Raw genomic sequence first — 11,351 nt, forward strand, 5'->3', positions numbered from 1 at the left:
CTGGATCATGTGGGAGGCTGTAGGGATTCTATATGGAGTTTAGATTCTTAACCTGCTCTGAGAGTATTTCCTGTAAAAGCAGGTAGTGGTGTTAGTGAGACGCCAGTACCAATACCAGTGGTGAAATCTTCCTTAAAGTTGTAGCTTTGAGATTGAGAAGTCTCTATAGCACAATGAGAATTTACTCTCCCTCTCTACTCACCTCTCTGTCCTGTCTCTCTCTCCATATATCTATATCTACATATTTAAAAAAATAAGGCAGCAGCTTCATATAGTTTGCTTTCATTTATTGAGTACCTATTAACATAGGCACTTTACTAAATACCTTATGTTTATTATCTTACTTTGTACTGACATCTTCACTGAGACAGGTGATCCTGAGCTTCAGGTGAGATTAGAGAACAAGCTGAAACTTTGGTTTCAACATTGTGAAGCCTGGGGCAGAGGACCAAGCTGACATGACCCACAGAGAATACCAAATAGAAAACTTGCATTGTTTTATGGTGCTAAGTTAGTGACAATTATGATACACCAATAGAAGTTTACAATGAATTTCTACCAATTTTTTTGCATATAACTGTGTATGCCTCTATGTCATTGAGAATGAGAGAGAAGATGAAAACATTCTATCTCCTTTTACAAAGGAGACTTGTGATAAGCAAAGTGGAGTATAACTCTAGAATTATGTATGATATGTGATGCAGACTTCATACAGAGAATGAGTTGTCAATTCTCGACTAAATGCTGGGTGCTCTTGATATTCCCATATATATAGAGAGAGATCAAAAGCGTGGAGACATGACAAACATGAGCCTAGTGACAACGTTCATCCTCATGGGCCTTCCCCACACACCAGAGCTGGACACATTCCTTTTTGGAATCTTCCTGGTGATCTATGTCCTCACTGTGGTGGGGAACTTCCTCATCATGCAGGTGATTATAGTGACTCCCCACCTGCACACCCCCATGTACTACTTCCTAACCAACCTGTCCTTCATTGACATGTGGTACTCCACGGTCACTGTGCCCAAAATGCTGATGACCCTGGTGTCCCCAGAAGGCAGTCCTATCTCCTTTTCCAGCTGCGTGGCCCAGTTCTACTCCTTTGACTTTCTGGGCAGCACCGAGTGCTTCCTCTACACCGTCATGTCCTATGACCGCTACCTGGCCATCAGTTACCCCCTCAGGTACACCAGCATGATGAGTGGGAGGATGTGTGCCATCCTGGCCACAACCACATGGCTCAGTGGCTCTCTGCACTCTGCTGCCCAGACCACACCGACATTCCATTTGCCCTTCTGTGGACCCAACCAGATCCAGCATTACATCTGTGACGCACCGTCTATCCTCAAACTGGCCTGTGCAGACACGTCCACCGTGGAGATGGTGATCTTTGTCAACATTGGGGTGGTGGCCTTGGGCTGCTTTCTTCTTATTGTGCTGTCCTACGTGTCCATCGTCCGTTCCATCCTGAAGATCCGCACCTCGGCAGGGAGAGGGAGAGCCTTCCAGACCTGTGCCTCTCACTGCACCGTGGTCCTTTGCTTCTATGTTCCCCTTGTTTTCATTTACCTGAGACCAGGCTCTGAGGAGGTTGTGGACAGGATTGTGGCTGTTTTCTACACTGTGCTGACACCCCTTCTGAACCCTTTGGTCTACACCCTGAGGAACAAGGAAGTGAAGAAAGCTCTGTTGAAGTTTAAAGACAAAGTAATGTATTCACAGAGCAAATGATCTCTGCAATGTAGACTTGCTCATTTAAAAAATATAGTATTAAGTAGTATAATATAGCATAGAAATATAGTATAGTATAATATTGTAATATAATTTCTTCAATGTGAAATGTATTTTGTCAATAGTTCTCAATATTAAACTTTAAACAAACTACTTAGAAATATTTGTTTCACAGATTTTTTTGAGGGATTTAAAAATTGCAATTTTTAAAGTTACAGTGAACATGCTATTCACTCATTTATCTGCAACATGTTTCTTTTTACTTTTTTCCCTAGTTTTGTTGACTTATAATTATGACATCATTTTTACCTTTTTAAGGAGGAAATGTTCAGCCTGGATCTTGGATGTAGAGGAATGAATTATTTACATATACTTACATTGACAATATACTTTTTTGTTTACGTCTTATGCACACAAATTGGGGATGTAGAATTTTGGGGACACTGTTCAAGGATAGCATGAATTATCAGAGGTGACTTACTCATGGTTGCAGTTGTGTACCTGTCTCCTCGATTCTTTTTGTGGTTGTGTGTGTGTGTGTTTGTGTGTATGTATGTGTGAGTTGTACATGAAGGTCCCAAAGTAACTAGTCCTCTTCCCAGCACATTTGACCCTGGTCAGTGCTCCCACATTGAGAGTCCCACACTTCTGAGCAGCTTGCTGTCTCTCTAGGTAGGTCTGCCAGGACAACCTGTGGCTCTGACACGCTCCTTTCAGAGACTGGGAACCATCACCACCTTCAGCGAGCCCTGAAGTTTCTCAGGTTTGGTCAGTGTGATCAAGAAGAAGCTACCATCAGACACCTCCAGCCTCCATCACATAATCTGACCTTAAATTCTTGTATTAATGGACCACGTGCTCATATTCAGCACAACCATTCTATGCTGGGTCATTTCACTATTGATGTTGGTGATGGTCATGCTGCTCAGAGAGCGCCCACTCTCAATATTTCAGAGTCTTGGAAATTCAGATTCACCAAACCTCAACCTTCTCTAGGACAAGGACACCCTAAATTGCAGGGAGCCAAGGGTGCTTCCTATTTAGAAAGCAGAAAAATTAAAGTGCAATTAAGTCACTTGGTAGTATGAAATTTCAACATATTTCTTTTACAAGTTAGAAAAATGAGGCCTGGTAAAAAAAAAAACACCCTAAAAAACTCAATGAATAGCTACACAGCCCATACAAGTGGACTTCCAAGTGCAATGGACGAAGTGCTATAACTGCATGCAGACAAAAGCAAATGTTGGCTCAAATAAGTTTAGAAATAATTTTATGCTCTGTATCTCTATTTCTCATCTGTGAAAGATCTTGTCTCACAATACTTTCAGGAGGATTAAATGAGTTAGTAGAAGTAAAAGTGCTTTGAGTGATACTGATTCACAATAAATTCTTAAAGTTTTAAAATTCAAACCTGGGACTACCAGTCAGATGGCATGATTTTCAGAATCATTTCTTTCATGAGCTATTTCAACAATTCCCTAGCCACTAACATAATATTTGAAAGATGCATGAATATATCTTTCTTTAAATCACTGATAATAAATTACTGTCATGATTAACACCATTACTGACAATGTAATTTTTCTAATTATTTTGATAAATTTGGCATTCACATATTTACTAGTTTTCACATAATTCAACCATAATAAAATCCATGAAACATTAAAATTATATGGTCTTAGATTATTCCAGAATAATTCAGAGACAAAAGCATAAACATTTTTGAGCTTGGGATATACTGGACATTTTATAAGTTAACCATTATAAGAACCTTATAAAATAGGTACTGTTGATACATAAGATGTCAAAACTGAAGATTAGGATGGTTACTCAGATTCTCACAGTTAGTAAGGAATTTGGTAAAGGCTTAACCCCAGATATCTGACACCAAAGCCCATTGTGTTAAATTCTACCCTGCATTGCTATCACTAAATATCAGGAAACTTTTAACTTTTGGGGAGCAGGGCAATATCAATGAATGTCAATAACCACTGAAATAAATAAACACAGAATTTTGTACAGTTATGTGTAGTTTACATATCAAATGTAGGTTTTAAATCAACTTTCCCTCATATACTGTGAAAAATACCTTAGTTACCCTACCTCTGCCTGACTTAGATTCTAAACGCTTCATCACACTGCTTATTTACATGCTCCACATTAAGTTGTGGACTCCTCAAGGAGAAACACTGTCTTATCCTGTGTAGTAATCCACCTTCAGAAATCCTGGTCTGTTTTCTTTATGATGTTCTTCCTGTTACAGGCTCTTTCCATTTCCCAGGATGTTTATACTTTCTGAGGGACCCAAGTTCTGATGCACACTCATAATATTAGATATCACTCCTAAACAGGGGCCTTCTCTTTCTCACCATGCTATTCCTGCCTTCCTTGTTCAAATCCTTGTTTGTCAGGTATTTCCATTAGGAGATAAAGCTATTGCATCAAATTTCCTACGTCTGAATTTTCCCCCCTCTTTTCCCTCATTTGGCTTGTAGGTGCTATGATTGAAGCAGTAAAAGTTACCCTAAAACTCAGAGGGTCTGCCCATAATCATTCCTTGTACATTTCTAATTTATACAATTGAAAAAGGGATAAGAGAAGAGATAAGTAAAGATGATAGAGGTGGGATGGAATGAAAGATCTCAGAAAACAAAGAGTAATGGATAATTAGAATATGTCAACAATCCTTTATATTATCAGATATTAATTGGAGCTACCTTATTGTATAAACACTTCACCATGTCATTATTAATGATAATAAAAAGGAATCAAATAATTCAGAGTGATGTTTGCTTTCCACTTAGGAAATGACGAAAGCTGAGCAAAACTTTCAACACATTATGCTGTATTTTGATGTATTCTCTTGAGTCTCTCCTTGAAATAACTGCTGTGGAGCACTGAATTTGTCCTCCGAGACTCATTATCATTGTGTCGTTCCCCTGTTAATCTGAAATTTTAAAATATTGTTTGTAGTAGCATGATGTGTATGACTGATTGCTTGATACTATATTTTCTGTGTTAATTAGTACTTGAAAAGGATCTTAAATTATAGAAGTAAATAGTTAAATTATAAAAAGTAAATAGCTAACAGGTTTTCCCTTGTGGCTTAGTGGTAAATAATCTGTCTGCCAATGTGGGAGAAATGAGTTAGATCTCTTTGTCAGGAAGATCCTATGGAGAAGGAAATGGCAACCCACTCCAATATGCTTGCCTGGAGAATCCCCTGGACCTACAGGAGCCTGGCAGCCTATAGTCCATGGAGTTGAAAAGAGTCAGACACGACTGAAGTGACTGAGCACACACACACACACACACAAACACACACACACACCCCCCCCCCACTATATTTAAGAAACAGGAAATACAGAACATCAAGACAGTATTTGTGCTGCAAAAACTCTGGTACTGTGTACCACCAAATGTAAAACACATAAGTAAACAAGTGAGGTTTAGAATGTCATAAAGTGAATACGTGGTACCATAGTAAACCACATGGCATCTAGCTGAAGTTAGGTAGCTGCGTGAGTCACAGTCTGAAAATAAAATTACATAGAAGATAAAAGATCATAATAATAACAGGTAGCACATGAATAATACAAAGTCTGTTTCAGTTTATGTGTTTGGGCATTTACCCCAAATTCACAGAGCTTCTACTCTGCAGGCCAATAATGCATTCTGAGTGTTTTAGTTCCAGGGAGAAACTTTGGACACAACAGGCTAAATTCAAAACATTTCAGATCTCTTTCTTTGATAATCTCAATGCCCAGACCAGGCATACATATTGCCCAGGACCTGCCTCATTCAACCACAAGAAGCCAATAGACGCATTCCTGTCTTGTCCCTGTGGTGGGCATGTGGAAACATTAGGTAGACTGCACTAAGGTGTTAACTCAAATGTTTATAGTGTGATCCTCTTTTTCTCACTGTGGGCAAAATGAAGACAAAAATACATCTCTTCCTCTTTGGTAAAATGTAGGGGACATTTTCTGCAATCAAGGTTATCATCAGCAAAATATTTTCAAGGAACATTGTTCTCATATTTTGGATACCCATCCTATCAAAAGTGACCAGGGGTCATGCTTAGAGTTTGAAAGAAACATTTATGGAACCCAAAAGATGCTATATGAATATCATATGTTAATTACTGTAAAATGCTCTTTGAATTTCTTTCTTTCTTTTTTAAATTGGAGAGTAATTGCTTTACAAAGTTGTGATAGTTTCTGATGTATAACAGTGAATCAGCTACGCCTGCCTGCCTGCCTGCTAAATCGTTTAAGTTGTGTCTGACTGTTTGCGACCCTATGGGCTATAGCCTGCTGGGCTCCTCTGTCCATAAGATTCTCCAGGCAAGAATGCTGGAGTGGGCCGCCATGACCTCCTCCAGGGGATCTTCCTGACCCAGGGATCGAACCTGTGTTTCTCATATCTCTTGCATTGGCAGGCAGGTTCTTTACCACTAGTGCCACCTGGGAAGCTTGAATCAGCTATACATTTACTTATATTCCCCTCCTCTTGGACCTCTATCCCCTACATCCCCATCCTTCCTCTCTAGGTCATCATAAAGCACCAACCTGAGCCCCCTCCGCTATCCTGTAGCTTCCCACTAGCTATCTATTTTACGCATGGTAGGTGCTGTTCAGTCATTAAACTGTGTCCAACTCTTTGTGACCCCACGAACTGCATCACACCAGGCTTCCCTGCCCTTCACTATCTCCTGCAGTTTGCTCAGACTCATGTCCATTGAGTCAGTGATGCCATGCAACCATCTCATCCTCTGTCATCCCTTCTCTTCCTGCCCTCAATCTTTCCCAGCATCATGGTCTTTTCCAATGAGTCAGCTCTTCACATCAGGTGGCCAAAGTGTTGGAGCTTCAGCTTCAGCATCAGTCCTTCCAATGAATATCCAGGACTGATTTCCTTTAGGATTGACGAGTTTGATGTCCTTGCTGTCCAAAGGACTCCTGAGACTTCTTCAGCACCATAGTTCAAAAGCATCAATTCTTTGACAGTCAGCCTTCTTTATGGTCCAACTCTCACATCCATACATGACTACTGGAAAAACAATAGCTTTGACTATATGCTTTTTAATACTCTGTCTAGGATTGTCATAGGTTTTATTCCAAGGAGCAAGTGTCTTTTAATTTGGTGGCTGTAGTCACTGTCTGCAGTGATTTTGGTGACCAAGAAATAAAATCTGTCACTGTTTCCACTGTTTCCCCATCTATTTTCCGTGAAGTGATGGGACTGGATGACATGATCTTAGTTTTTTGAAAGTTGTGTTTTAAGACAACCTTTTCACTCTCCTGTTTCACCCTTATCAAGAGACTCTAGTTCATCTTTGCCATTAGAGTGGTGTCAGTCATGTACATATCTGAGGTTGTTGATATTTCTCCTGGTAATCTTGATTCTAGCTTGTGATTCATATGGCCCAGCATTTCACATGATGTATTCTACATATAAGTTAAATGAGCAGAGTGAGACAATATACAAATCTTGTCCTACCCCTTTCCCAATGTTGAACCAGTCTGCTGTCCCATGTCTGGTTCTAACTGCTGCTTCTTGACCTGCATACAGGTTGTAGATACTACACATGGTGGTATGTATATGTTAATCTCTCAATCTTTCTCCCCTCCCCTTCTCCCACTGTGTCCGCAGGTCTGTTTGATACATCTGCCTCTCTATTCCTGCCTTGCAAATGGATTCTTCTGTACCATTTTTCTAGATTTCACATATATGAATTAATATACGATAGTTTCTCTCTTTCTGACTTACTTCACTCAATATGGCAGATTTTCGGTCCATCCACATCTCTACAATGACAAAAGAGGCAAGGTTATACAATGTAGAAAATACAGTCTTTTCAATAGGTGTCTGATTCTTTTGTGGCTCCATGGATTATAACCTACCAGTCTCCTCTGTCCATGGGATTTCCCAGGAAGGAATACTGGAGTAGGTTGCCATTTCCTGCTCCAGTGGATCTCCCTGACCCAGGAATTGAACCCACACATCTCCTCATTGGCAAATAAACTCAAAATGAAATGGCAAGGGTAACGTAGAATTTTGAAAGGGCTGACAATGTAGCAGCTATGCTTTAGGAGGTTGATTTATGTTTGTAGTACTGGTGGGCCATCTGAGGAGCTGAGCTGCATGGAGACAGCCATGGACCCTCACCAGTTATTCCTTTGGCATTATTTTGCAAACATTCTGCCTGGCTTTCATGTTCCCTGTTCCTTAAGTTTGACTCTTTGGCTTTTTGAGTTTCTTTTTACTTGGGTTTGTGCATGTGGGGGTATATTTTAACTGATACATACCTTTTATAAGTTTGCTTTTTTCACTTAATATGTACTGTAATCATCCCTACATATCAATATCCAGTTATTTTATTTTCTGGTTTCTTTTTACATATATATGCATGTAATTATTAAGTAATAAGGTTATATTACCCATGTCATATTATTATTTCATCCTTAAAAGTATATTTGCTTGTTTTTATCATCACTACTCTTCAGCCTATAATTAATAACCTGATTTTATCTTTCTACTCCTCTCTCTATGCTCCTATAATACACACATTGTCAGTTTGTTTTACAAAATGGCACAATGATAGCCACACGCCCTCCTATTAGAAAATATCATGAAAATCCCTCAAGGTTAATTGATGTGGTTATAAATAATTCTTTTATTAGCTGCTACATATTTCATGACTTAGCAGTACCATGATTTATTCAACCATTCTTTTTAGGAATTTTCACTCTTTTTCAGTTGTTTTGCAGATATAAGCTATCTATTAACACATATTTGGACAAATACTTAGCACTGGTGCTTTTATTTTTATGATGTAACTTCCTGGACTGGAATTACTGGATTACATTATATATATATACATATATACACACACATATATATAAATTCAATACAATTACCAAATTGCTTTCTTATAACTATTCATATTTATACAATATATAAGATAAAGCTTTTTCCTTCATCCAGGCCACCAATAGATGTTTTCACTATTTGTCCATCTAATGAGCATGAATTAGTAACCTGTTTTATTATTTGACATTTTACTGACTAGTAATGAGTTTACTCATTTTTCCAAGGTCATTTTAATCATCAACTGTGAATTGCTGATCCATATTCTTTGCTCAGTTTTCCAATTTGAGAGGGAGGGGGTTCTCTATTTTTTTGTTGATTTGCGGATACAATTTATTTTGGATCTAAGTTCTTTGTGAAAAATATGTATTACAATTATTATCTCCCACTCTGCAGCTTGCCTTTCACCCTCTTAATGTGACTTGGTAATAAAAGAAATGATAAATTTAAGAATGAAAGATAGTAGTGAAATTTCAAAAAGATAACATTCAAAATATCATCCAAAAATCAAATAACTAAAAGATACTCAACTTCATTTTTCATCAAGAAGAGAAAAATTCCACCCCAATAAAATATCACTTCACACCCATTAGCTGCCAAAGTGGAGAAGACCAGTGATGCCAAATGATGGTCATTTGTGAAACAACTGGGAAATGTCATGCCCTGACACTGGGAGAATAAACTGGTAAAACTGGCAGAATCTACTAAAATGATGATAAAAATTCCCTGTGACTCAGCAATTCCATTCCTAGGTATATATCTGATAGAAATACATGTGTGTGCTTATAAAAATCTGAATGTGGACCCAAAAGGAAGACTGTTTTTGTTTAGTTGCTCAGTCGTGTCCAACTCTTTTGCAACCCCATGGACTGTAGCCCACCAGGCTCCTCTGGTCATGGGGTTTCCCAGGCAAGAATACTAGAGTGTGTTGTCATTTCCTTCTCCATGGGATCTTCCTGACACCTAAGGATCAAACCCACGTCTTCTGCACTGGCAGGCAGATTTTTGACCACTGAGCCACCAGGGAAGCCTCAAAAGGAAGACATATAACATATAACCTACAATATATAACATATATAAGATTATATATGTTATATGATTTGCCAAAGAAAATTTCATATGTACATACACATGAAACATACATTCTAACTTGTTGTAGCACTATTTTTAACAGGCTAAATTGGAAGCTATTCAACAGCCTATGTACTGTTGAATTAAAAACATATTGTGGTATAGCCACACATTGGATTATAGCAAAGAGAATCTGTGCTCTATAACACATGTGAAAATGGTTTATGCACTTATAATTTGTGCACAGCTGTTTTGGTTCAAAATAAAAAACAAATGTTTATTAAATATCTAGATCAGTGGCTCTCAACTGTGATTTGAAAATGTCTGTAGAAGTTGTTGATTGTCTCAGAGGCTGGCATCTAGTGCCTAGAGATCATGGATGCTACGCGGGGATAGACCCCCACAAGACTGGTCTTGCTCCAAATGTCAGTAGTGCTGAGGTTGAAAAAACTTTGATCTGGATAAAAATATAAGTAATGATGTATAAGACCACAACAATAGAAACTGAAAAATGTTTTTTGAGAGATATATAAAAGTTGCTGAAGAAATGATGGATCATAAATTGCTCATGGCTTGAAAGACAAAATTTTAAAGATTCTCATTCTCCTCAAATTGCTTACAGAGTCAATGAAATTCTAGATATAATCTCATCACTTTATTCTGTAGTTATGTGGACCCTATAGTGTGTTTTCAAATGGAAAGGGACTCACAAAATGGCATAGATAATCAGAGAAGGAAAAGCTTGAAGATTTGAAAGACCAGATATCAAAATTCATTATGAAGGTTTTCCCTAGATTTTCTAGTTTTGTTATATGTTGTCTTAATGATTTGTTTTTTCCTTCTTTATTTAAATCTTTACTTCATCTGGAATTAATTTCACTTTAGATGTAGCATACTGTCAGTATTTTCTGCAAAATAAGGAACTATAATTGTAATTATCTTATTAACTAAAGTGGTATTTAGAAAACTGGTTTAAGGTTTCAACTCTTTTCTCTACCTGTAGTATGGTTATTAAGCTCTAGCTGTATTACATAAGATCAAAGAAAATTAGCTGCATAATTTTATTTTATTTTTTAATTTGTTTTAAGTAATTCTTCAAAGATTCATTTATTTACATCACAAGTGTTCTTTCTTTTGAAATATATTTGACATATAACACTGTGTAAATTTAAGGTTTACAGCATGTTGACTTGATATACTTACATACTATAATTGCCATTGTATCAATAGTTACCACCTCTATCATGTCACATCTAAATTTGTATTTTAAAATGAAATCAACCCCCCTACACACAGTGTTCTTGAGCTTAATATATTTTTTCTCATTAAAGTTTCAAAACCAAATAAAAGGTAATCAATATAGTTCAATGCATCATTTTTTATGGTCAGCCTTCTTTATTTTCTTTAAAATATCTTTACCTAAACAACTGTAATAAAGAATGCCATAGTTATGTATAAATTCAGCTTTTAAAAATGTTTAGAAATTCAGCAGTTTTAAATCACCTTGTAATAGGGTGCAAGAGAGAGTGAGATTTAAGATGGGAGTACAAAAGGAGATGATCACTTTTGGGTTCTGTGTGATTTTATGTTGAGAATAAACCATTGTAAGTTTATCTGTAACACTGATCAGGGAATAGGATAACTGAAACCTTCTTTCCTCCTAGGTAAAACTG

The 11,351-nt window shown here is 37.5% G+C and overlaps 1 protein-coding gene across 1 annotated transcript; it reads left to right on the forward strand.

Annotated features, from left to right (window-relative positions):
* The first annotated feature begins 798 nt into the window (after positions 1–798).
* On the forward strand, positions 799–1,734 carry LOC122431407 (olfactory receptor 10G9-like). The gene has a single exon (XM_043452726.1). It carries the CDS (start codon positions 799–801, stop codon positions 1,732–1,734), a length of 936 nt encoding a protein of 311 aa, XP_043308661.1.
* Positions 1,735–11,351: the final 9,617 nt, after the last annotated feature.

Source organism: Cervus canadensis, chromosome 29, assembly GCF_019320065.1.
Source record: "Cervus canadensis isolate Bull #8, Minnesota chromosome 29, ASM1932006v1, whole genome shotgun sequence".
In the NCBI taxonomy this organism is placed as follows: domain Eukaryota; kingdom Metazoa; phylum Chordata; class Mammalia; order Artiodactyla; family Cervidae; genus Cervus; species Cervus canadensis.

Excerpts from the sequence above, each read along its gene's own strand:
- LOC122431407 (XM_043452726.1), top strand. The coding sequence starts at position 799 with ATGACAAACATGAGCCTAGTGACAACGTTCATCCTCATGGGCCTTCCC.